The sequence below is a fragment of the Plecotus auritus genome, assembly GCF_963455305.1.
Source record: "Plecotus auritus genome assembly, chromosome: 7".
Taxonomy (NCBI): Eukaryota; Metazoa; Chordata; class Mammalia; order Chiroptera; family Vespertilionidae; genus Plecotus; species Plecotus auritus.
In genome coordinates, this window is record NC_137774.1 from 38704246 (window position 1) to 38731972 (window position 27727).

General features: G+C 47.4%; 1 protein-coding gene and 1 pseudogene across 2 annotated transcripts in view; both read left to right on the forward strand.

Moving 5' to 3' along the window:
• Positions 1–16215, forward strand: part of LOC308252556 (phosphofurin acidic cluster sorting protein 2-like) — a 40634-nt pseudogene extending 24419 nt beyond the window's left edge. The window contains exon 5 of the transcript in view: positions 15433–16215. The product of the transcript in view is annotated as a phosphofurin acidic cluster sorting protein 2-like (transcript). The remainder of the gene's footprint in view (positions 1–15432) is intronic.
• Positions 16216–16290: 75 nt separating this feature from the next.
• On the forward strand, positions 16291–19101 carry LOC308252557 (phosphofurin acidic cluster sorting protein 2-like; the record flags this gene model as incomplete). The annotated part of the gene is made up of 1 exon (XM_080677354.1): positions 16291–19101. The coding sequence occupies one exon, from the start codon at positions 16291–16293 to the stop codon at positions 19099–19101; it is 2811 nt and encodes a 936-aa protein (XP_080533480.1).
• Positions 19102–27727: the final 8626 nt, after the last annotated feature.

A 27727-nucleotide genomic window follows, 5' to 3' on the forward strand; every position in this document is an offset into this window, starting at 1 on the left:
GGCCATTGTCAAATAAAACATTGACTTCTGGTTTCCACTCTGACATATAAGAGCTTGGAAGTCCTTACTGTTATCCTTACAAGAAGAGAAAAGATGAACAATCCAAAAGATAGGAACTCTTTTTAGATCCATCAGATCATTGAAGTCACATGGCTATCAAATTAACCTTTGCTGCTGCAAACCACTGAGATTCAGGGCTCTGTTAACACAATGCAACCTAGCACTAGCTCTTGTGTGTGTGTGCGCACAGACAGAAGAAAAGCAGACACCGAGGAGGTGACAATAGGAAGAAAAAGAGTTTGGAGGCACATTTGCCTGTGAGAGTCCTCCTCCTACTTGATAGCTACTCCCCCTCATGAGCCTGAACATCGCTAAGAAGCACATGCTGCAATAACCCATTGGGCAGGCAGGGGAGAGACAGGCCCTGACAGGTACAGTGACTTATCCAGGATCAAGAAGTGGTAAAAATGAGGGGTTGAGTTTTAGCCCAGGTCTGTCTCCTCAAATCTGGGACCTTGGCTATAGCCAAATCTTCTAGGGGCTGTGGAGAGGGGTGTGTTGGTGTCACTGTGTACACTGTTGGTATTCCATGGAGAAGGTGGGTGAGCAGTCAGTAGCCCACAGGACTATCTATAGCTGTTATTAGGTGAGGGGTGTTGGGGGGGGTGGCAATCCCAGGAAGTGAGGTCACTTCCTAATAGAACTTGGAACCCCCGTAACCAGGCACCCACTTTCTAGCAACTGCCCAACCGCCACTCACTTGGCAAGAGACGGTTGACAGTTCAAGATGTTCTCTTGTTGTGTTCCCAGTTATCAGGGCTCTGGTTCCCAGAGACCCTGCAGTGAGAGTTGTTCCAGACTCTGTAGACGGTTCAACACTCGTGCCCGACACCTCTGGCCGTTTTCAAGAAGATCCCGTCAGGTAAGAGAAGGTGGCCTGGGTCAGACCCATTCACGCCAGGCCTGCCTCCTCTGTGGGCCATCCCTGTGCAGCCCACATGCCTTCCCTTCATGTGGTGGGAAGAGGGACCTGAAGGGAGACCACTGGGGCAGGAACAGTTTTGGGGGCAGCGGATCACCTAGAGCAGTGGTTTTCAATCTTTCTAATGCCGCGACCCTTTAATACAGTTCCTCATGTTGTGGTGACCCCAACCATAAAATTATTTTTTTTGGTACTTCATAACTGTAATTTTGCTACTGTTATGAATCGCAATGTAAATATCTGTGTTTTCCAATGGTCTTAGGCGACCCTGCTAGTGGTTCTCAACCTGTGGGTTGCAACCCACAGGTTGAGAACCGCTGCTTTAGAGCCTAAGACCATCAAAAAACACAGGTATTTACATTATGATTCATTAACAGTAGCAAAATTACAGTTATGAAGTAGCAACGAACATAATTTTATGGTTGGTGGTCACCACAAAGGAGGAACTGTATTAAAGGGTCGCGGCATTAGAAAGGTTGAGAACCACTGACCTAGAGGTCCTGCTGTGATCACACCCCAGGGTAGGGCAGGGCAGGTAGTTGGAGATGGGCTTCTAGAGGGGTCTCTATCTGTGCCAATGGGAGTCCTAGTCCTCAGGCTGTCACGCCTTTTCCTCGTCAGTGGAGGTCTCAGCAGATCACAGTGTGTGTGTGTGTCTGGAGTGGAGGGTCACAGGGGTCACAGAACCAGCAAAACAGGGCTCTGAGGCTTTCCCCTGGTGACTGGGAACTGTCTTTACAGAGCTCCGCACAGGAGAACAGAGAGGAGCTGACAGATGGGGTCCTCAACTCCATGCCCCTGCAGGAGGCGCAGGTGCCCCATACCTCCTCCAGCATGCAGCATGGCCGCAGGGTGAGTATAGGTGCCCAGTTGATCCAGACTCCAGAACCCCTGGGTGTCAATAGGACCTGAGTTCCAGAAGGCACCCTGCTCCTCCCCTAAGATCCCTCCTAGTGTCCAGTTCCCAAAGGGATCTGGGTCCCTGTATCCTCCAGGTCAGGAGCTGGGGCCTCCCTGAGCTGCACATTGTACCAGGACGGGGACTGGTTATCAAGGTGATTCATGTCTTCATTTCTGTGGGACCTAGACCTTATAACCTTCTGTTGCCATGACAACGGTGCCACCCTGAACAATCCACATGTCCTAATATCCAGACCCTCCACCCCACGAAAAGCCTCTGTGTCTCATCTTACATTGGGATGTTTTGTCAGAAATCACACGGTGACACTGTTAATACATCATGTGCTGTCTGTCCTCTGCTAAGAAAATGACCTAAGATACTAATGTGTTTCATATTCCTTACCTCCAATTCTACTTTTCCTGCCAAGAACCTTTTCTCTTATCAATGTGAAAAACTTTCAAAGCTGTGAAGAAGTTTTGTGCCTTTATTTGATCCAAAGTGTCGACAATTGCCAGAGAGCAAAATCTCAATGGGTTGAGAGAACGCACGGGAGAATGACAATTTTGCACCTTATGTTATAAGTTACAAGCAGCCGAAACCGGTTTGGCTCAGTGGATAGAGCGTCGGCCTGCGGACTCAAGGGTCCCAGGTTCGATTCCGGTCAAGGGCATGTACTGTGGTTGCGGGCACATCCCCAGTGGGAGGTGTGCAGGAGGCAGCTGATCGATGTTTCTCTCTCATCGATGTTTCTAGCTCTCTATCCCTCTCCCTTCCTCTCTGTAAAATATCAATAAAATATATTTAAAAAAAAAATAAGTTACAAGCAAAGTGCAGACATATGTGGGTCACATGAAATCCATGGGTGATAGATTAGGCAGACAGGAGAAAGCAAAGTGTGGAAACTTCTGTGATTGGATCACCGGTACAATGATAGGCACATACTTCCATAGGTGGATGTAGGATAGCTTCAAGTCAACAATGAACTCAATAACAACGAAGGGATTTGTGATCTCTGCAGAGCACAGAGTGGTGCCTGTGCATGAGTTGTCCAAAATAAGGAAGATTCCTTTGATAATCCAAAGACATGTTATCATAGATGCAAAAAGGCAGTACATAGACTCTGTTAGGGTAAAGATGGACCTTTGTCAGGGAAGATGCCAGACTACGACATGACTACCCACCATGAGCTCCATTGAGTTAGTGTTTTAATTTCAGACCATCCTTTGTAATTACTTAAGGTCTCTGAGTTTGCAAGGACTCCACACAGGACTTCCCTGACGTAGTCAGGTGAGCATGTGGCCCCTTTTTTCGTCCACACATTCTCCTTTTGTTCATAAATCAATACACATTATGCATTGATGATCAGTGTTAGTGTTTTGTCTTGCTGAACAATGGATCATTGGGGATGAGACAAGACCTTAAATAAACTTAAATGGCTTTCAAGGTGTAATTTTTATTATTATTTAAAATAAAAGGCAGGTGAATGGGAGGCCATGAGATCCTCTATGTCCTTGTTACAAAATATTCTGGATCAATTTTAAATTTTGAGCTACCATGAGCAGGGTACTTTTGCTGCTTGTCTTAAGTTTTAGTATTTTGCATCGAGTATAATATTTCCATACCAAGAACAAAAGCAACAGTATTAAAGCAGTAACACCATTTAGGAATAGAAAATATCTAGTGCTAGACTGAGGGGAATAAGCATCTCAGCCAACCAAAAAACCCTTTGCATGCATTATCATAATGGTTCATTAAGCTAAGTATATGTTTTCCTCCTTCATCCACTGTCACTTGTACTTATGCTATGTTTGGCCAGATGAATTAAGACTCTCTACTCTTTCGTTATCATAACTGATCATCATAATGTCATTGTCTAGTAGATGGGAAAAATTAGCAGGTATCCAAATTCAACTTTTCATGTGTAATAAGGGAGGGGCCTGGGGAGACAGATATTGTTTCCATTAGGAAACCATAAAGAGGGTCATAACAATATAAAGTCAGTTGATGTACATTTAATCAATAACAATTAGGAGATAGAAGAACAAGGTTTGAGCAGCAGTAATTTGTGAGCATCCAGGCCTTGTTGACTTCTTGGGATAGCTGTCAGCCCCCATGGCCAGTGGTTTCTCACCCTTGAAAAGTCTTCAATCTCCATGGTGGATGGAGGCCAGTGTCAGAGACAGATGTCCATTTGTGGTAGGGCATCTGATAAGGTAACACCCTTTTTTCCACATTGGAGAGAGTCTTTAATTAATGTTTCAATAAATAAAAATCTCCTGGTTGTAAGTTTTGGTCTTTAAAGTCTTTGTCTCTTGGGAGTACTATGAAATGAATGTCACTCATTTCAGGCCTATAACCTTAGTGAGTCATTGATAGTAATATAGAATGTCTGCTTTTATTTTCCCTTACATTTGGAAATAAAAAAGATTTAAAAATCAGCAGTATTTTAAACAGAGTCATAACAACAATAATCATCTTCACTTCATTTAGTTCCATACCCATTTTTTTTTGTTTATCCTGATTATTTGCCAGTATTTTCATGAATTCAGTTATTCCTTAGAATTCTATACTTCTTCATTCAGTTCAAAGATGTGACCTGCTTAGTAACCTGTAATTTAGAGTAAGTCACAGTCCTTTTCATGGATTTTTCTAAAGATGTAACATATTTGAAAATTCATTAGAATAAAACAATAACTACGAATGACAAAACAAAGTGGCATGGTTATAGTTTTTATTGTAATGCAATTGATAAAAAACTTTGCTTTTTTTGTAAACTATAACATTTCAAGGCAATAATTTTTGGAAAATAATAATTACTATAAAATGACAGAGAATAATATGAAAATATATAAGTATATGTATATATTTGGATTCAATACACAATTTCAATATAAAAAGAACAAATAATATGTAAGATTTTAAAACATTGTCCATGGCTTCTTGTATTGAGCATTGGGTATAATTCATAAACTTCCAATGTTTGAGCCACAAATAACCAGAGTCCCACTGCCAGATGTCCTCATGGGGAACCATCCCTCTTGGCTGGCCTGGTGTCGCTGACACCAAGACCCCTGTTACATCTGAGAGTTTCCAATTTGAACTTTTCTTTGAATCTTTCTATGTTCCTTCCTAGGACAGGTTGAAATCTTTAGAACATCCATTTTAATAAAAATATATGTACACAAATAGCACAGTTGTTTTCATTTTTTAATTTGGCAAAGCTTCTCAAGTAATTTCAAGCATATTAAGTAGGACTATTTCAGTTCAACAATGGCCCTTTAATAAGGAGAGAGAATATATCCTTGAGGTATTCCAGGGCCCATTGGAATTAACTCAAAGCCACCTTTTTTAAAAAAAATTATTTTTATTATTATTTTTTTACATATGTGTCCTTATTCCCCCATTACCTCCCACCCCCCACTCATGCCCCACCCGCCTGTTGTCTGCATCCATTGATTAGGCTCATATGCATGCACACAAGTCCCTTGGTTGATCTCTCTCCCTTATTCCACCGACCCCCTCCTTCCCTGAGGTTTGAGGTTCTGATCGACATTTCTCAGTCTCTGGATCTGTTCTTGTTCATCAGTCTATGCCGTTGATTATATGCCACAAATGAGTGAGATCATGTGACATTTATCTTTTTCTGCCTGGCTTATTTCACTTAGCATAATGCTCTCCATCTCCATCCATGTTGTTGCAAATGGTAGGAACTCCTTCTTTTTTACTGCAACGTAGTATTCCATTGTGTAGATGTACCACAGTTTTTTAATCCACTCATCTGCTGATGGGCATTTAGGCTGTTTCCAAATCTTAGCTATGGTGAATTGTGCTGCTATGAACATAGGGGTGCATATATCCTTTCTGATTCGTGTTTCTAGTTTCTTGGGATATATTCCTAGAAGTGGGATCACTAGGTCAAATGGGAGTTACATTTTTAGTTTTTTGAGGAAACTCCATACTGTTCTCCACAGTTGCTGCACCAGTCTGCATTCCACCAGCAGTGCAAAAGAGTTCCTTTTTCTCTGCATCCTTACCAACACAGCCACCTTTTGTATAAAAAGTCTTTTAAGCCCTAACCGGTTTTGATCAGTGGATAGATCATCGGCATGTGGACTGAAGGGTCCCAGGTTAGATTCCGGTCAAGGGAATGTATCTTGGTTGCAGGTGCATCCCCAGTAGGAGGTGTGCAGGAGGAAGCTGATCGATGTTTCTCTCTCATTTATGTTTCTAGTTCTCTATCTCTCTCCCTTCCTCTCTGTAAATAATTAATAAAATATATATTTTTTAAAAAAGTCTCTTAAAATGGGAACTTTAGGAAGGTTGTCAAATATACATATGCAAAAGATTATACCTTGTCCTTTTTGTAAATCTAAGTAAAGCAAACACAGGCTTATGGTAATAACTCTAAAGACATTAATCATACTTACAAACAGTTTTAATATTAAATATTTAGTCCAGACTACAGAATTCACCTTAATTTACATAAGTATTTAATCTTTTAGGTAAAAGATTATATCCTACTAATGACATCTGGAGGCTGAAAATTCACCACACATATCACATCGATGAACACATATCACATAAAGGCTATACACATAATTTTTTTCAGAGAAAATACAAGAATATTTTATATAAAACTTTCACAAAAGTTTATAGCCCGTACCCCCTTTTACAAACCTTTCATGAACTTTCACAAACCTTCTTACCCATTCAGAAATCACTATCCTTAGAGAAAATTACATTTGTGCTTTTCCTTCAAATATGACTCCCCATACCTCAAGCCTTCTATTAGCACAACTATATAATTTCTTCCAACTTAACTGGAACTTTTAACTCTTAGGAGCCTTAATTTCCAGTGATAAGCACAAAAGTGAACAACCAGCGTTCCTTAGACTTATGTTGATGAACATATTTTAGTCACACTCTCACGTTCAAGAAACACACCTTTGGGAGGAGAAACCAAGATGGCGGCATAGGTAAAAACCTAAACTGCTGCCTTGCACAACAATTTCAAAACTACAACTAAAAGACAAAATGGACATCATCCAGAAACACGGCAAGGCTGGCTGAGTGAAAATTCTACAACTAGAAGGGTAGAGAAAAGCACACTGAGACTCAGAGGAACTGCTGGAGGCAGAGGTACTGAGACGCACGCGCGGAGAGGACTGGCAACTGAGTGTGCTGCTGGCTTTATCAAGCGGGAGGGAGACAAAAGCTCCCAACTGCGCTGAACTCCAGTTCCGGGCAAGACTCTGGGAACCCAGACTCATAAGGGGTGAAACTGGACTGTCAGGAAAGAGAAAAGTATACTGAGACTCAGAGGAACTGCGGAAGGCAGAGGTACTGAGGCACATGGGCGTGGTGAGGGCTGGCAACTGAATACGCGGCTGGCTTTTTCAATCCGGAGGGAGACAAAAGCTCCCAACTGCACTGAACTCCAGTTCCGGGAGAGACTCTGGGGACCCAGACTCATTCAGGGAGAAACTGGACTGTCTGGCAGCAGGTGGAACTTGAGTGCGGCTTTCCCTCAGAGGTGCTTGCAGCGATTACCATGGGACACTGTGACACAGGGGCCTATTAGGGCACGGCTAATGGGAAACCAATGCTGTCTGCTCTGCCCTGAGACTCTGCCCAATCCAAGCTGAGCACAGAGGCTTTTGCAAGTCTTGTCTCATAAGGGTGTCTCCAGCACAGAAGTTCTCCCAGCGAAGACAGAGCTGATCCTCACAGCCATTTGGCCTGGAGGTCAATTCCTCCCAGTGATACCAATAACAATCAAGGCTTAAATACAGCAAGATTGTGCACACAGCCCACAAAGGGGTGCACCAAGAGTGTCCACCTCAGGTAACTGGGGAGGCTGAGCCACTGGCCCTATAGGACACCTAGCACACAAAGCCACTCTATCAACTCAGGGAAGCAGCCAAAATGTGGAGACAAAGAAACAGATCACAAATGAAAGAAATGGAGGAAAGCAAACAACTGGATATAGAGTTCAAAACTTATAAGGTTTTTCAAGAATTTTCTAGAAAAGGCCAATAAATTTAGCAAGACCCTCGAGCATATGAAAAAGGACCAACTAGAAATCAAACATTCACTGACTGAAATAAAAAATATTATACAGAGATCTAACAGCAGACTAGAGGTTCGCAAGAATCAAGTCAAAGATTTAAAATACGAAGAAGCAAAAAACACTCAACTGGGAAAGCAAAAAGAAAAAAAAAATCCAAAAAGTTGAAGATAGTGTAAGGAGCCTCTGGGACAACTTCAAGCATACCAACATCAGAATTATGGGGGTGCCAGAAGAAGAGAGAGAGCAAGATACTGAAAACCTATTTGAAGAAATAACGACCGAAAACTTCCCCCACCTGGTGAAAGAAATAGACTTACAAGTCCAGGAAGCACAGAGAACCCCAAACAAAAGGAATCCAAAGAGGACCACACCAAGACACATCAAAATTAAAATGCCAAGGGCAAAAGACAAAGAGAGAATCTTAAAAGCAGCAAGAGAAAAACAGTTAGTTACCTATAAGGGGAGCACCCATACAGCTGTCTGCTGATTTCTCATGCAGGCCAGACGGGAGTGGCAAGAAATATTCAAAGTGATGAAGAGCAAGAACCTACAACCAAGATTACTCTGCCCAGCAAATCTATCATTCAGAATTGAAGGGCAGATAAAGACCTTCACAGATAAGAAAAAGCTAAAGGAGTTCATCACCACCAAACCAGTATTATATGAAATGCTGAAAGGTATTCTTTAAGAAGAGGAAGAAGAAGCAAAAGGTAAAGATAAAAATTATGAAAAACAAATACATATCTATCAACAAGTGAATCTAAAAATCAAGTGAATAAAAAAATCTGATGAACAGAATAAACTGGTGAATATAATAGAATCAGGGGCATAGAAAGGGAGTGGACTGACAATTCTCGGGAGAAAAAGGGTGTGGGGGATGACGGAAGAGCCTGGACAAAAATCGTACACCTATGGATGAGGACAGTGCGGGAGGGTAAGGGCAGAGGATTGGTGGGAACCGGGTGGAGGGGAGCTATGGGGAAAAAAGAGGAACAATTGTAATAATTTGAACAATAAAGATTTATTAAATTAAAAAAACAACAAAAAAACACACAAAATAAGTTAAAAAAAAAAAAAAGAAACACACCTTCAACAAAGCACAAAACATTACATCAACAGCTCCAAATCAATTTTACAGTCCTGTAATAAAAAACCCAAAAGCAGGGGAACTTAAGACTTGTCTAGCAATCAATGTTTCAGTATTTCATGTTATTTCAAAATATCTAGATATTCTATAACTTTCATTAAAACTTACTAAGTTAGAAAGAAATAGTTGAAATAAGCTAAAGTGATTTGTGTTGGTTGGTAAGATATTTTTTTCTATTGGGATAAGACATATCTTCCAGAGATTTGTTTTTTTAAAAATGGCCTAGACAAGAGGTCTTGGTGAACTCAGGTATTACCACTACAAAGGTTCTGGGACTTTGGTTGCATAAAGCCAATTATCTACAAGCCTCTGAAATGAATAGGGGAGGTTTGTGGAAGGTAAAAGGAGTTGATGGGCTTTGAATTGTTTCTAGAGCCAAACCTCTGGCCCCTTGACAACTTCATTTGTCAAACAAGGATAGTCATTTTCAATACCTCAGGGACTGGGTTGCCACTCAAATGTTGGCAAGGGACTGACCAAATCATTCACTCATTTTTTGAATGTTTCTTTCTATTTGGGTACATTTTTCTAGTTTCCAGAAAGCACATACGTCTGAGAGGAATAAAGGCTTTCAGGTATATGAAACCTCTGTCCATCTCCCTTGGGAATGGCAAAACAGGTCCTAGCTGCAAGATAATCTTGAAATTAATGGTGTGAAACCTCTCTATCACCCACTTTATATTGGGACCAGGTAGGTGGGGTAACAAATGAAGGTTGGATTCTTTCTTGAAGGACTCAGGGTCAAGTTTCTCCCATTTGGTGAATATGTACCCCAAAAGAGGATTCTCAAGTCACTGTGGGCTGGTTCCCCATTTATAGAGAGACATAAGAGCAAGCCAAGTGTTACAGGCAGGTGTTTGGGCTGTTTGAGGCCATTCTGAGTAGGGTGGGGACCCTGTGAAGCCATCTCTCAGGCTCTTGTGGAAGATAATAATGAAGAAAAGATGATTAGCAAACGTTCGGTCAATCTCAAGCTTAGTTTCCTCCTGCAAGGTTCCTTTAAAATCATTAATTTCCCTTTTGGTTCAGTATCTGGTTCACTTATTCTGAGTATATATGTAACTATTCTGGAAAAAGCATATATAAGCATCACTGATTTCATTAAAAAGAAAAACCCCCACTCATTTAACAGGTGAATTGGGGAAGATTTGATAAGCAACCTATATAAATATATAAATATATATATATATATTCCCATAACATTCCCTAGTTGGAAGGAAACAGGTTTTGATTAAAAAACAGACATTTGTAGGGAAGCTTTATTTAGATGGTGAAAGCAATTGGGCGCGGTTAAGAACAAATAAAGCAACCGTAGTATATACAGGGTACTTAGTGGCTTCTCCCCTCCCCCCATTTTTAAATAGATTTTTATTGAATTCAGAGAGGAAGGGAGAGGGAGAGAGAGATAGAAACATCAATGATGAGAGAGAATCATTAATTGGCTGACTCCTGCACGCCTCCTACTGGGGATAGAGCCCGCATCCTGGGCTTGTGCCCTTGACCAGAATCAAACATGGGACCCTTCAGTCTGCAAGCCGATACTCTATCTCCTGAGCCAAACTGGCTAGGGCAGTGGCTTCCCTTTTAATGATAATTTAAAATTCTGCCAAAGTATCAGTGAGAAGGTGAAACACACTTGGAGCAACCTATGCTTGTTTGTGTTTGTTTACTTTTTCTAAATCCTATTTCAGTTTCCTATAATCTTTCACGTGGACAGACTTCTCTACAGGAGTTTTCTTACAACCTTATTTAGTAATTCTGTTGCTTTTGCTCCCAGGCACCAGGAGTATATTAATTGGGATAGGTTAGAATAGCCAGGATTACATGTTCTAACAGTGAAATTTCTTTGTGAACCAATCAGGGCCATAGAGAAAATCGAGAACAATTGCTGGTTGCTCCCTGGCTGAGAGCAGCTTTTCTCCAAAGGGAGCTGGTAGGATTCCTATTCTCATTTTCCCTTAAGTCAGTAGGGAGTGGTAGTGGAGGAGACAGAAGAGGAATGAAGAAGGGAAGGGAAAGAACACGTCTGGACAAGGAAGCTCAGAGAGCAAAAGATGGAGTGGAAGTGCTATAGAAGGGGGAGATGGGGTGTTAGCATTTATTAGCTTCAGGAGAGTTCAGAGATAATCTCTGAAATTTCATTTTTTAAAAATAAATCTTTATTGTTCAGATTATTACAGTTGTTTCTCTTTTTCCCCCCATAGCTCCCCTCCACTCAGTTCCCACCCCACCCCATGCCCTTACCCCCACCCCCCTCATTGTCCTTGTCCATAGGTATAAGCTTTTTGTCCAATCTCTTCCCGCACCCCCCACACCTCCTTCCCCCCCGAGAATTGTCAGTCCATTCCCTTTCTATGCCCCTGATTCTATTATATTCACCAGTTTATCTGTTCTTCAGATTTTTTATTCACTTGATTTTTAGATTCACTTGTTGATAGACATATATTTGTTGTCACTTTGTTGTTCATAATTTTTATCTTTACCTTTTTCTTTCTCTTCTTAGAGAATACCCTTCAGCATTTCATATAATACTGGTTTGGTGGTGATGAACTCATTTACTTTTTCTTGTCTGTGAAACTCTTTATCTGACCTTCAATTCTGAATGATAGCTTTGCTGCATAATCTTGGTTGTAGGTTCTTGCTATTCATCACTTTGTATATTTCTTGCCACTCCCTTCTGGCCTGCATAGTTTCTGTTGAGAAATCAGCTGACAGTCGTATGTGTACTCCCTTGTAGGTAACTAACTGTTTTTCTCTTGCTGCTTTTAAGATTCTCTCTTTGTCTTTTGCCCTTGGCATTTTAATTGTGATGCGTCTTGTTGTGGTCCTCTTTAGATTCCTTTTGTTTGGGGTTCTCTGCACTTCCTGGACTTGTAAGTCTATTTCTTTCACCAGGTAGGGGAAGTTTTCTGTCATTATTTCTTCAAATAGGTTTTCAATATCTTGCTCTCTCTCTTCTTCTGGCACCCCCATAATTTGGATGTTGGTATGCTTAAAGTTGTCCCAGAGGCTCCTTACACTATCTTCATATTTTTGGATTCTTTTTTTCATTTTGCTTTTCCAGTTGGGTGTATTTTGCTTCTTCGTATTTCAAATCTTTGGCTTGATTCTTGGGATTCTGTAGTCTGCTGTTGGATCTCTGTATATTATTCTTAATTTCAGTCAGTGTATACTTTTTTTCTGATTGGTCCTTTTTCATATCCTTGAGGTTCTCACTAAACTTCTCTGAGGTTTCTAGAAGTTTCTTGAGTAACCTTATAACTGTGGCTTTGAACTCTATATCCAGTATTTTGTTTTTATCCATTTCTTTCATTTGTGACTTGTTTCTTTGTCTCCACACTTTTGCTGCTTCCCTGTGTTTGTTTCTATGTACTGGGTAGCTGCTAAGTGTCCTTGAGTTGATAGAGTGGCCTTGTGTGGTTATTGTCCTATAGGGCTCAGTGGTTCAGCCTCCCCAGTCACCCGAGGTGGACACTCTTGTTGCACCCCTTTGGGGGCTGTTTGCACAGCCTTGTTGTAGTTAACCCTTGATTGCTGTTGATATCACTGGAACGAATTGACCTCCAGGCCAATAGGCTGTGATGACCAGCTGTGTCTACACTGGAAGATCTGTTGCACAGGACACACCCTTACGGGGCAGAACTTGCTTCAGTGGGGCTTTGGTGCTCACTGAGTCTGCTCCTTGTGTGTGTGTCTCTTAGGGATGTGAAGAGTTGTAATCCAGTATGGTCTCACTCTGACCACTGGGTACACTGGCTCTTGGATCTCCAAGGAGGTGCAAGGTCAGTCATTGTCTGGGGCCGCCCAGCAGGAGCTACAGAGACATCTGCAGATTCCTCCTCTTTGTATGGGGTTTGGAAGTGCCCAGACAAGGCCCAGCTGTGAAGCAAGGCCGCTGCTGCTGCCAGGTGGTGGGAATCTCTTCTTTTGGAATCTCTGGGTCTCTCTGACCCAGCTGTAGTTTGTTTTAGGCTAAAGGACAGGCCATTCATATGCAAAAGCTGCTGCACACAGCTTGGGTGGGGTTGTAAATGGCATGGGGCGGGGTCTCTGAGAATCACCAGGACAGAGCAAACAGCAATGGCTGCCCTGAACTGGAAAGTCCCAGGTTCTCTGCGTCCTGCGCCCCCATGCAGGAACAATGATCGCTGCGGGCATCTCTAAGAGTAAGCCGCCCTCGCGTTCCTGTCCCAATGCCAGACAGTCCAGTTTCACCCCGTATGTACCTGGGTCCCCCAGAGTCTCGCAGGGAACTGGAGTTCAGAGCAAGTGGGAGCTTTTATCTCTAGGTTTAAAGAGCAGCACATCCAGGTGCCAGCACTTTCCTCGCCTCTGCACCTCTTACTGGTCTCAATGCGCTTTCTTCACCTCTCTAGTTGTGGAACTTCCACTCAGCCAGCTTTCCCGCAGTTCTGGGTGGTAGTTGTTCTGCCATTTAGTCATGGTTTTGATGTGGTTGTGAGAGGCAGCAAGTATAGGTGATTACCTATGCCGCCATCTTAATTTCTTATTAATTTCTTTTTGAAGGAGAGTTTATTGGTGCTTCTCCTTAGAAGTTTCTAATTTCCAAATCAAGATATGCGTCCTATTCATTCAATCAGTTTAATTTTCAGACCGGCATTTTTCTAGTTTTTCTTTTTTCCCTGCGAAAAATTAACTTAGGCACGCAAAGACAACTGTGTATTGGTCACTTTATAGTTGCTATTTTCTAGATAAATCTTCCTATTTCTGTAAAGCACTTGCAAGTCAAGGCTCCGTATCAGGGATATTAATGAGGGCTGGAGTCTGGGAGTTCCCAGCCGTGGAGGCACAACTTCCCATGTTAAATAGAGGTTTGTTTGCTGCTGTTGTTTTTATTGTTGTTTGGTGTCTGCAGAGTCTCAGCACATTTTTGAGGGTGTGATGTAGTGGGTTGAAGTGTGTTGCTTTGTGGGTTGAGCTGCACGATGCTCATCCCCTAGAGTCTCATTCAACCCTATTCTGTGCCTCGGTTTCTCTCCATGCTGTGTAAAACAACAAGAAGGGCTACCAGTGCAGATGGACCACACCTTATTAGTGCTCTCCGTGAAGAGCGAGTTGGTTTAGTTACAGTTGTGTTGGAGTTTCCCTACGGGGCTCGGGCATGTTGTGAGGAATGACCTCTGACACATCTGCAAAGATCCTCAGTTGTCTAAGAACACCTGAAATTCGTGTAGCTAGGAGGATGTGCCCCTTTATCTTCCTAGGTGAACCAGATCAGCTCTCATTTATACAGCCAAGGTGTTGTCCCCAGTCTCTCAAAAGGCAATTCCACTAGAAAACACAGAACCAGGCCCATTTTTCCTCCTGTCTCTCCTTAGCCTGGGATCTGTCAACCATTAACCTTAGTTCCACCAAGAGTATTCAAAAATATGGCTCAAATAAAGTCAGCAGCACAAGCAAGGGAAGGGCCTGGATCCAAGAGACAACTCACACAAGTTCACCCAACGGGCAGGGAACTGGTGGGTTAATGGGCCCTTTTCTGCATCCCAGTACCAGGTGTAGGTCTGCAGGGTGGTGCTGGGCAAGCTTTTCTGGGATCCTGCTGTATTGTGCCAAGTAAATGTCAATGTAAGAAGCAGTCAAAACTGTGAACAATTGTTGCGATTTTATCTGAGCCAAACTGTCAATTGCCTTGAAGCAAAATCTCAATGGATTGAAATAATGCTCTGGAGAATGGCAGTTTTCACCTTATTTTAGATATTACAGTCAAAAGTGGAGATGTATGTGGGTTGCATGAAATCCATTGGTGATAGATTGGATAAAAAGTAAAATGATAGACACATACTTCTTTCCATAGGTGGATATAGGATAGAACAGCCAACAATGAACTCAATAACAATGAGGGGATTTGTGGTCTCCACAGAGCACAGAGTGTCCAGAACAAGGAAAATTCCTTTGACATTCTAAAGCTATGTTCAGTTAAGTTAAGGCATGTTCAGTGAAGGTAAAGATTGACTTTTTTTAAGAGAGGATTCCAGCCTAGCACATGGCGACCCACCATAATTTGCTTTTAGATAAAAAGTTTTAACTTTAGGACATCCTTTGTGACAACTTCAGGTCTCTGAGTTTAAAAGACCACCACCCAGGCCTTCCCTGACCTAATTACAGGTTAGCGAGTGGCCACTTTTTGTGTCTCCACACTCGATCACTTATGCCCCACCTCTTGTCACCAATCATGTCCCTCCTCTGTCCCACCACAGGAGGACAAACCATCAACCCTGAGTAGGAAAAGGACCAGTAAGGTGCCAGCAGCTGCAGCTTCCTCACGAACTGTGGGCCTGGCCAGCACATCCACTGTGCTCAAAACACAGGTACCCCAGAAGCTGTTCGCCATCTGGGCGGTGGACTGCTCCAGACCCGGCTGCGTGCCCAGGTGGTGCAGTCTCACTTTAAAGAAGCTAGTGATCTTCAAGGAGCTGGCAAAAGACCTCAACTCTGTGGTGATTTCTGTGAAGATGCAGGACTCCAAGTGCATCCTGAGGTCCCAAGAGATTGTGCTGCCTCCCAGTGGACCAGTGGAGACCGGCCTGGCACTGACCTTCTCCCTGCAGTACTCCCACTTCCTCAAGGGAGAAGGCAACAAGCTACAGGTCATGCTGGAGCAGAGGAAGCGTTATAAGAACAGGACTGCCGTGCACTACAAGACACTGGCCACGGGCGCCATCCACATGGCTGAGGTCATGCAGCAAAACCCCAAGTGTGGCCAGATGCTGAGCCTCTACAGCAGTGTCAAGCAGTCCTCCACCAAGGTGGCCAAGATCTGGATCTCCTCCCTGTGCAGTCAGCCCATCGAACATGAGGACGTTGCCATGCAGGCCAGCCCGAAGGCCAAGTCCACAGGTAACTACACCGGGGGGCAGGATGATAGCTCCTTTTCTGAGCGGGAGGCCAGCTGCAGTAGAAAGCACAGACAGGACCTGCACAAGGATGACTTTGAGAAGGGGAAGCCAAAGAAGCAGCGGCGATCAATACGAGGAAACTTGAAGCGAAAAGTCCTGGCGCTGTTTCACAGGTCCAAAGTGTCAGAGAGGGACCGTCAGTCTGACATGATGGGGAACCCCAGGAAAAGTGACCCATACATGGAGGATGATTAGAGCGTCCTCAGCATCCCCAGGCCCAAGCTCAGGCCATACTTTGAAGGCCCGTCAGACTCTAGCTCGCAGACGGAGATGTGGGGCAGCTACAGTGACATGACCCAAATGGAGCCTCTGAGTCTGGCCCAAATGCCAGAGAATGCGTGGGCCTTGGGAGGCAAGCAGCCATGTGAGAGTGACAATACATTTGTGTCCTATAGCACACCCACCAGCAAGGTGGACAAGATCCAGATGGCCTCCCTGTCCAGGCCGCCCATCGACCATGAGGAGAGCGCCAGGCAAGCCAGTCCCAAGGCTGAGTCCTCGGATAACTACTCTGAGTGCAAGTGTGAGGACTTCTTCTCCAAGCTGGAGGCCAGTTCCAATGATGCCTACAGGCAGGACCAGGAGGAGGATGACTTCAATGAGGGGAATCCGGAAGTGAGAGAGAGGACCATGACCGGGCAACAGAACTACCACCAGAAAGTCCTGTTATGGCTGCACACAGTCCAAGTGTGGGAGGAGGTCCTGGACCCTGAGCAGGACCATGGGGAGCATGTCCCGGAGGTGGAGGAGGACCTGGACCTCCTGTATGACATGCTGGAGAACCCCAGTGACAGTGGCCCAGACATTGAGGACGATGACAGCGTCCTCAGCACTCCCATACCTAAGCTCAGGCCATACTTCAAAGGCCTGTCTAGCGGCCCAGACATGAAGGACAATCACAGTGTCCTCAGCAGCCCCAATCCCAAGCTCAGGCCATGCATCGAAGGCCTGTCAGACTCTAGCTTGCAGATGGAGATGTGGGGCCTCCACAGCGCCAGGATCCGAAAGGAACCTCTGAGTCTGGCCCACCTGCCTGAGAACACGTGCTCCCCGGGAGGCAAGCAGCCAAGCCACAGTGACTCCAAATTTGTGGCCTACAGCACACCCACCACTAAGGTGGACAAGATCCGGATGGCCTCCCTGTCCAGCCAGCCCATCGATCATGAGGCCAGTGCCAGGCAGGCCAGCACCACGGCCCAGACCTCGCCAACCGACTCTGCCGGCCAGTCTGAGAGATTCTTTCACCAGGTGGCCAGCTACAGTGCTGCCCACAGGCAGTCCCAGGAGAAGAACTTTGAGGAAGGGAACCTGATAGTAAGAAGGAGGTGCATGACCTGGCAACAGAATTACCACCAGAAAGCCGTGGCATCTATGCTCACGGCCCAAGTGTCGGAGAAGGTCGCGTCCTCAGAACAGGCCCTTGTGAGACATGTCCCCAAAGTGGAGAAGGCCCTGGACCGTCGGTATGACATTGTGGAGAGCTCAAGCGAGAGTAGCCTGGACATGGAGAACGATATCAGCGTCCCCAGCACCCCAAAGCCCAAGCTCAGGCGATACTTTGACAGCACGTCAAGTGATAGTGGCTCTGACTCAATGGCCCATAGAATTCGCTCCCCTGGGGAGCAGCTGGCACAGCTGGAGGACAGCCGGGAGGCAGAGTCCTCCGCCCGGGGTTGGTTCACCAGGAAGCTGCCATCCATAGTGCGCTTCACCAAGTCTCTAGGCATCCCCTCCAGGAGGTCCAAGAGGAAGCAGTCTGGCCACCGGGGCTGCAGCACATCCCTGAATGAGTGGTGCAACAGACCGGACAACGAGGACCCAGAACCACAGAGACAGCGGCAGATCCCCAGGAAGCCCGTGTGTGACCAGCTAAACAACATCCTCATTTCCCACGATAAGCTGCCTGAGAACATCATCCTGGTTAACATCTCAGAATGGCAGGGCCAGTTACTTTCGGACATCCTGCAGGGGCACACGCTGCCCGTGGTGTGCACTTGCTCCACAGATGACGTCCAGGAGGCCTTCAGCATCATCGTCTCCTGGATGCAGAGATACTGCAACTGCAATTCCCAGGCTCTGACACCTGTGAAGATCGCGGTGGCAGGAGCACAGCCCTACTTCAGCGCTGTGCTGGGGGTCTTCGTGGAGCAGCTGTCCCACCAGCCACCCCAATGGCTAGACTACATGCGCTTCCTGGTCATCCCACTGGGTTCCCACCCCTTGGCCAGCTACCTGGGCTCCATGGATTGCCGCTACTACAACTTCTTCCATGACCTGTACTGGTGGGACATGTTCAACAACCTGGAGTCTCTGAACACCTTGCAGGACACACAGGACGTTGTGTCGAGAATCACAGAATACGTCGCGGGGGCCAACTGTGTCTACCTGCTGCCCATCGCAGAGGCCATGCTCATGTCTAAGCAGCAGCGCCCCAACAAGAAGTCCTCAAAGAAGTTCATCCCCTTTGTGGGGGCAGTGAAGGTTGGAAGAGTGGAACCATCTTCATCCATGTCAGGAGACTCAGGTGATGCGGCCCCCTCATGCTCCAGTGAGTTTCCGACCCCTGCCAGGAAGGCCTCATCCAACACACTCTCCCCCCCGTCAATGAGTGGGGGCCTGTCCTCCCACAGCCAGAGTGTCCATGCAGAGATGATGGAGCTGCAGGTGGATTACTGGACGGCAGCCCAGCCAATACACACAAAGAGAGTCGTGGAGAAGAAAGACCTGCCTACCGCCAAAAGCACACTCAAGTGCTTCTTCCAGTCTGTCCAGGTCAGCAGGCTGCACAGCAGTGGCAAGGCCACAGCAACACCTGCCATGTCCATGACAGTGGTCACCAAGGAGAAAACAAAGAAGGCGCCCAAGGAAACCAAGGACGAGGATGTGGAGTCCAATAGCCAGTGCATCAAGGGCATCCATCGCCTGGTTTGCAAGGCCAAGCACCAGCAGAACATGCTGCCGGTCATCATCGACAATGTGGAGTGGAACGACGTGACATTTCTCCAGCTGGCAGCCCAGTGGTCCTCCCACGTCAAGCACTTCCCCGTCTGCATCTTTGGACACTCCAGTTCCACCTTCTAGCTCTGCCCCGCCTCGCCCCCCCCCCCCCCTCCGCCCTTCACCCTGCCTTGGCCTTGCCCAGAAGGACCCAGCTGCTTTTCTGTGAACAGTTCAGTTTACTACAGACACAGACCCTGGAGACCAAAGGGAAACCTTTTTGGGTTTGAATGCGCTCACAGCCTGGAACCTAAGGGGGTTGCCCCTCACTGGGAGCTCCTCATTGCTCTGTTCAATAACCAGAACGCTCTGGCAGGTGGGAGTCAGGAGGACAGTGTTGAGCTGGAGAATCATGGGAGATGTGTTTTGGCCTCAGGATGCCCAACATTCCTAGCGAGAAGGTTCTGGCCTTGAAGACCTGCCCTTCCTGGAAGCCAGGACTCTGCTTCCCTGGGAGCCAGCTCCAGCCTGTGCCCAGACTCAGAGCTGGGTGGCAAGAGGTCAAGGGCTGGTCTCTGATTGCGGGCATCTGAGCAGAACACCGAGGCCAGTCAGCTTAACCTTAGGATCCAGCTGCCAACCAGCCAACTGGCCCTAGTACCACATACTGGAGTTTCGCAATGAACTTCGGCCTCACAGGGAGAAAAAAAAAAAGACCTGTATGGTGCGCATCGCCCCGGCACACTGTCTGGACAAAGTGGTCGAATTCCTGAGCAGGGAACCCACCTTCATTCCTGTCTGTTACTACAGAACATTTGCTACCACCCAACAGCTGTGGGACCAATTATTTACCAGGTGAGCCCCTCTTTCTCCAGAGCACATGGTCACCAGGCCACCTGTTGGCTGTTTGCCTTCAGGTCACTGCACTCCCTCAGTGTTTGTTCCTCTGAACCCTCGGTGATCCCGGGAGCCAGCTCATAGGGTTATTGTAGGGACTGGCTGGGGTCCTACAGGTAAGTTTTCTCTGGGTGCCTAGACAGTGGAGAGGTCTGCAGGAGGGGCTGTGATTGAGCCAGTTGGTCATTTCCTCTTCCTGTTGAGGAAGCCTCTGCCAAATTTGTGATTCTCTTTGGGGCCTTGGGCTAAGCTCTTTTCTCATTTCATAAAGAGATTGGAGATCCCATTAGGGGTCCCTGTCCCAGGTGACTCCAGATCAGAGATGCCAGAGGTGAGTAGTGGGGCCCCAGGGTCACCCAGCTATCTGAGATGGGGCTGGTTTGGGCTCATTCATTCAGCAAAAATATTAGAAGCCCAGCCAGGTACAGACTCATCTCTAGGCACTGACCATAACCCAGTGCACAGAGCAGATCCTAAGCCTGCACTCCAGAGCTTCCTTCTAGTCAGGAGCTATTCAGTCACACTAGGCTGCACAGGCTCGTGGTGTCCACAGGACAGCCGATGTGACGTCCTCCTGGCCTCCTCTACCTGTGGCTGCATCTTCCTGTCTTGTGAAGAGGAAGGTGAACCTCTGTTCCAGCAGAAAACGTGAGTCAGTTTTGGGTCAGAGCCAGGAGGGGAGTATGCGGACTGTGAATTCAAGGTTCTGGCAGAACCCTGGATCCCACACATGGTGGGATTTCTGCAAGAGGGCAGAGGTCTGAGGGCTTCTCCTAGAAAAAAGGACATGAATCATAGAGCTGTGCATGTGGATATGGGTGGTGTGGGCGAGCAGTGGGAGCTCAGTGAGAGAGTCAGACCCTCAGAAAATTCATACCCTTCCGCTCCTAATCCCAGCCCTGCCTGCACCGCTATCCAGGGATTTTGCTCACTAATCTGGTAGAACCTTCTCAGTGGCAGCTTGTCAGGTGTACCCCAGCAGTTGGGAGTTCAGTTTCAGTGGGAGGCAAAGAACCACACAGCACAGCTAGTGAATTATGCAGCATGTAGGTGCAGGAGCCAAAGTTTGAGGTGATAGGAAGGCCCTGGGGTTCGTTTGTTCGCTCATTGGTCAGTATTCCTGAAGCACCTACTCTGTGCCATTGAATGACATGAACAAGGTGGACACCAGCCCTCTCAGTCCTAATGGGAGGGAACAGGGACTCTGAGAGACCATGTCAGGTTCCTTTGAAGAAGGGGACAGGTGGTTCCCTCATTGATCCAGAGCTGTCAGTTAGGAGTGCTTTCTGCCAGCGCCTCCTGGGTGACCAGGCGCGTCTCTGCCAGGACTGCCAGACTGAAGGTGGATAAGGAGTCGGTCTGGCTTCTGGGTGGGCAGGAGCAGGAGGCAAAGGACCTCTGGGAGGGCCGTGTGGAAGGAATGGGCACACCTCAGACTCTGCTGCCCACCTCTCTCTCTCCCCAGGGCCATCTCCTGCACGCTGGGCATCTGGCTGGACCAGCACCTCCAGAATTTCCCAGCCTGATGATGCTGTTGGCCTCCATAGAGCTCAACTTTCCAGTCCTCAACCTGCCAAACCAGGCCCAGTACCTCCAGTCACAGCGGGAGCACCTGAGCCCACTGAGGCCGAGACAGGAGGAGGAAGAGGCCTCTGGAGGTGGTGTGGGTGAGTGTGCCTTTGGAAGGCACACAAAAGGCAGTGAGGGTGGTAACATGTCCTCTTCTTGGATCTACAGAACCCGTTCCAGAGCAACATCAGGAAAACCCTCAAGAGGCAACGCCACCCAAGTGGCCTCTCCAGAGCCAGAGCCGGATCCAGGCCCAGCTTTCACTGAACTTCTAGAGGCAGAAGAACCACCTGCAGCATTTGAGAAACTCACCCAACTTCTGGGAGGCCTGTGGTGCCAGAACCCAGGCCACAGCGATTGTCAACTGCCATGGAAGAAAGGGCACCCCCACCCCCATTTAGATGTAGTGTTAAATGTTTTGTGTTCATGTTACATGTGTTTACAATTTTACTGTATTTTTTATGATATTTAGTAACATAGAGTGTATTTAGAGAACATTTAATGAAATATTCCTAAACATAAACTTAATTTAGATTCTATAAAATTTAACCCTATAAACCCTCAGAGCTTTGAGCAAGTCTGTTTTTCTGGACCCTGACCCACGTAGGGAGAACTGTCCTCACCTTCTCCACCTGCCCTCCCTGGAGCCAGGACTCTGCTTCCCAGGGTGCTGGCTCCATCCTGTGCCCAGACTCAGAGCTGGGTGGCCAGAGGCCAAGGACTGGCCTCCCTGGGGGGCATCCTGAGCCCAACATGGAGGCCAGACATCCCAGCCCTGGGCCTTCATATTGACCCCAACACCACTCACTCAGGCTTCCAAATAAACTTGACCCTTACAGGGCAAAAATAAAATAAAATAGACGGATGTACAGTACAGGCTGCCCAGGAACAGTGACTGGGCAAACTGATCAAGTACTTGGTGCCCAGCTTCCTGGGCAGCAGCCCCACCATCGTCCCCACCCACCCTTCTGTGTTAATACAGAACATTTGCTACTAACCAACGTGTGTGGGACCAACCATGTACCAGGTGAGCCCTGCCCCTCCACAGCACAGTGGCCACTCAGCCACCTGCTTGCTGTGAGTCTTCAGGTCACTGCATCTTTCTGAGTGTTTGTTTCTCTGAACATGGGGAGAGCCTAGGCCCAGCCTCATAGGGTTATTGTAGGGACTCAGGGGGGTAGGGGGGTGGTTCCTCCTGGGAAAAGGCCCTCTGGGTGCCTCGACACTGGAGAGGTGGCTGGAGGGTCTATGGTTGTTCTAATTGGCCATTTTCTTCTTAAAGAAGCTTCTGCCTTATTTGTGATTCTCCTCAGGCCTTAGGCTAAGCTATTTTCTCTTGTGATAAAGAGATTGGAGATTCCATTATGCATCCCTGTAGTGGGTCAAGTCAATTAGAAATCCTAGGGGTGAGAAATGGGACCCCAGGCTCACCCATCTATCTGAGATGAGGCTGGTTTGGGCTCATTCATTCAGCAAATGCTCTGTCCCCAGACTGCACTCCAGCGCTTCCTTCTAGTCAGGAGTGACTCAGTCACACTAGGCTGCACAGGCAGGTAGAGTCCACAGGACAGTCAATGTGACTTCTTCCTCGAAGTATCCCCGCATCTTCTCATATTTTGAAGCAGAAAGTGGATCTCTGGACCAGCAGAAAAAGTGAATGGGCTTTGGATCAGAGCCTTAAGGAGAGTATGGGGACTGTGACTTGGAGAAGGTGGAAACACCCTGGTTCCCACATATGGTGGGATTTCTGCAAGATGGCAGCGGTCTGAGGGCTTCTCCTAGAAAAAAGGGAGGGAGTCAAAGAGAGCTGTGCATGTGGAATTGGGAAGTGTGGGTGAGTGGGGAGGGGATGGGGCTGGGCCACACAGGGAAGAGCTCCCAGAGGCTGGGTTAGGCAGGAGCACAGAGTCGCTCAGGTCAGGGACTGTGGCCTGCAGTCTGGAGGACTTCCTGGGGTGGGGGCTTGAACTGGGACTTCAGTGATGGAGATGGGAGGTTCCCTTCCTAGAAAGGCACAAAAAAGGCAGTTATGGTGGTAACATGTTCTCTTCTTGTATCTACAGAAGCAGCTCAGAGCAAGATGAAGAAACACCTAAAGAGGAAATGCCAACTCTAGTACCCTCTCCAGAGCCATAGCAGGCTCCAGGCACAGCCGTCACTGAACTTCCAGATGTGGAACCACCTGCACCTTGTGGGCAACTCACCTCAGCTCCTGGGAAGCCTGTGGTCCCAGGTCCTGGGCCAGAGCGCATGTCAGCTGCCATGGCAGATGGGGCTCCTACAAGCCCTATAGATACAGTTTTAAAATATTTGTGTCTATTTTATATATGCTAACAATGTTACTCTATTTTTCTCATACTATTGAGTAATCTACAGTCTATTTTAAAGAAAATTTAATGAAATACTCTTAAACATAAATTTAATTTAGATTCTATAAAATTTAACTTTATAAACCTTCAGAGCCTTGAGCAAGTCTGTTTCTTCTGGGCCTCCAGCGTGTTACTATGACTTATAGGTTGGGAATAATTAGTCTCTGAGGAACCATCTGCTCTACAAATGTGACGTTCTTGAGGCTCAGGACAATGGGACTTTGGGGGAAATTGACTGATGAGCATTGGGGCAGGGACCCTTTATGTCAGGGCTGCCCCTGGGAACCCACATTTTGTTTGACTTCATCTCCCACCAGTACATGGGCAAAATATGGTCTTAAGTGCCCCCTGGCGTCCACGTTGCAGAATGCTGTAGGGTTTAACCAGCAGCAAGCAGTTCCTGAACACTGACTGCCACCTGCACCTGGACAGAAACTCCACCCTGCTCCACTTGCACTGAACAGCATTCTGAGCATCTCCTCTGTTGGCCCATAGCACTGAAGAGGGGACAGGGAATGTCCCAGGGCCCGGTGTCCACACTCATCTCCTCTACAGGCACCGCTTCCAAATCTCTTCTGGGGTCAGAGCCTCTCTCCGCCCTCAGCCCCTGAGCTCTGGTTCAGCTGAGCTTTTTCCTGTGGCTCTTGCATCTCACCAGAGCCCAGAGGCAATTCTTTCTCACGCCCCAAGGCTGAACAAGGTTTTGGAGACAGCCTGGCTTCTCCCTTTACACCAATCCTCTTCAGTGCTCCAAACCACCCTGTAGAGATGGCACTAACACCCTTTTAGGCTCCTTGCCCTGCAAAAAGCTGCAATGTCTCAGGACAAATGGGAATAAGCTTTGGACCAGGCACACAGTCCATGCCCTCAAGGTGAGCACCTCTCTGGGCTGACAGGGATATTAAGGAAATTCTAGTGGGGTGTGATGAGTCCTATGGTTGACCTAGTATCACAAGCATTGAGAACACGAGCCCGTCTGCGGATCACACAAGGCTCCTTAGGATGGGATTCCTAAAGCAAACCAGAAGATGAATAAGGATTTGTCTACCCACTGTATCCTGCTTTTTCATGCACCATGGCAATTGAGGGAAGCATTGTGAGATTAAACAAAGGCTGGAGAAGTAAAGGGAGGCTAGGTCTACCTTAGAGGCCATGGGCCTTTTTACCTTTAGGATTGCTGGTAACAGTAGATGGGATGGACCAGAATTTGAACAAATACATTTTAACAAAAAATGGTTTTAGAGTAAGTCCAGTGTGCTGGAACTGCTAAGTACTAGAGACCAGTGATGGTAAAGTCTTTTCCATCACCATTCTCATTGGAATACAGATATATGAGGACAATGATGCCATGTGGTTCCCATAGCACAAGTGGGCTTAGGGTGACAGGAAGAGGACATTTCTCTATGGAGAAGTATTGTGTGTCCACTTCCAAAGAGAGTCCCTAAAGAGAACTTGCCATTTCTAGTCTGTGGAGATATAGGATGTTAACCAGGTAAGCCAGGCATTGAGAGACATTTCAGGCAGAGGGAAGAATTAGAAAAACAGAATTGAGTCAGGATACAGTCAGGGATGTGGGGGTGGGGTTGCAATTTCTGGGATCATCAGGAGGTTGGTTCCCAGGACAGGAACAGGGATGGTTGAGCAGAGAGCAAGTCAGACACCAGCTCTGGGAGCCCTGGCATGATGGTTCAAGGCATGATAGTTCCTGAGCAGTCCTGGTGAGGAGGAGAGAGGGGAAGCAGATGTTCCTGAGTTTGAGAGCGGGTGGAATGAGAAGGGGAAGGGAATGGACAATAGTAAGGGGAGAGTGAGGCATAGGCGGGGAGAAGTCAGACATGTCCTTAATGATGACAAGCTGCGGAGTATGGTGAGGACAGGATGTCCCTGAAGTGGAGGAAGGTGATTGTCTCAGCACTGAGGTGCTAATGAAATGGTGAGAGTAGGAGGTGGAGGAGGCAACCTTATGGACAAGTACTGAGTTTCCTGCAGGTGGAACAGAAGAAGATTTTGGAGACAGTTGCCTAATTTGTCCCTAAAGAATGTGGCCTGATTGAGGGGTTAGTAGGAGACTGTGGTAGGAGGTAGGAGTGACCCACCGGGATGATGGGATCTCAAGGAGGGGGGCTCCTGAAGCGACAGAAGCATGTCTGGAGGTGGCCCTGTGTATACAGATGAGTGCTGACTGGCCTGCTGGCACCACGGAGACACCCCCACCTGTGGGAGGTAGCTGTGCTAGGGACTGCTGATCTGGAGGTGCCTGCACAGGCTGGGTTACTGAAAGGGCCAGTCCCGATCTGGGTGCATGGCGCCCCCTGGAGGTTGTATGGATGGCTCTGGAGGAACATCTGGATGGAGAGGAGCAGTGGGCAGTGGTATATGGATGTGGAGCTTGGGGTAGAGATCCGGGCCGGGCCAGGAGTCAGGTAGAGCTGGGAGGGTGGGGCAGCCCACGGAGAAGGGGCAGAGGGAAGAGAGCAGAGGGCTGGGCATTGAGCTGTAGTGTCAATTGCGACATTTGTGAGCGTGGAGCCCGCCTGGCCTGAGGTCCACACCGTCACCAAGATGCACTTGGCCCCAAGAGCAGTCCTCAGCCAGGCATCTGGAGCCCCCTCTGCTCTCAGTGCCTGCTCCACAAACTCCACCCTCCTCCCTCTCAGGACCGGACGAGGGCTGCCCTCTTGGACAACCTTCATGATGAGCTCCATGCCCACACACAGGCCATGCTGGGACTTGGCCCGGAAGAGGACAAGTTTGAGAACGGGGGCCACGGGGGATTCCTGGAGTCCTTCAAGGTACAGGCACAAGGGCGGCTGCCGATTGCTGTGGCCGGGAGGGTCGGGACAAACAAGGGAAGAAGTCCAAGATCCACATGATCCTGACCCCAGAGCCCAGTGCCAGCCAGATGTGGCAGGACCAGCAGGGGCACTGCAGGGGTTGGCAGAGGACAAGGGCATCAGGAAGTGTGAGTGCGAGTGTCTTGACCTGGATCCTCTCCTGCTGGCCCGGAGTCTGGGGCTGGGGGAAGAGTTAGCAGGGGAGAAGCCAGTGCAAACCAAGAACACTCCTGCTCCCACCTGCCTCCTTCTGTGGTCAGGCGCCCAGGGCAGAATGACGGGAGCAAGGACACAGGTCTTCGCTGTCTTCAGCAGCTGGTGTGGGGTTCCGCAAGGATTTCTCCAGCTGGCAGGGCACCGAGGACCTGGCCAGGGCCAGTGTGATGGAGTTAGAGGCAAGTCCCTGAGGACTTTGCAAAGGGAAGGACTTTCTAGCCAGAATGAGCTGCTAAAATAAGTAGCGAGCTCCCTGTCCCTGGGAGTATTCAAGGGGATCTGGGACTGCCACTTCGCTGGCCTGGCATAAAGAAGATCCGTTGTCATGTGCTTGCCAAGCGCTTGCTGGTCCACACAGCACTGACATCCAGCATCTGATCTGAGCCTGGCTGTTACCCTTCCGGTTAGCACGGGCCTTGCTATTTCCACTCCCACACAGGGGACAGGACGAGAGGCCACAGGATTGCTCAAAACCTACACCCACTGCCTGGCCGGCGTGGCTCAGTGGGTGAGTGTTGACCCATGAACCAGGAGGTCATGGTTAGATTCCTGGTAAGGAGGGCGCATGCTCAGTTTGCGGGCTCGATTCCCCAGTAGGGGCCATGCAGGAGGCAGCCTATCGATGATTCTCTCTCATCATTGATGTTTCTATCTCTTTCTCCCTCTCCCTTCCTCTCTGAAATCAATAAAAACATATTTTAAAAAACCCACAAAAAAACCTCACACCCGCTCAGAGGTAAAGCCTTGTTTCAAACCCGGGTTTTCTGGTTCTTAGTCAATGTTCTGTTGATTGCCCGTGGCAGAAGGATTTATAAAGCTACCGTTTTGGGGACAGTGTGTGTGGTTGGGGTTGGACCTGCCTGTATTAGAATCCCAGCTGTGTGA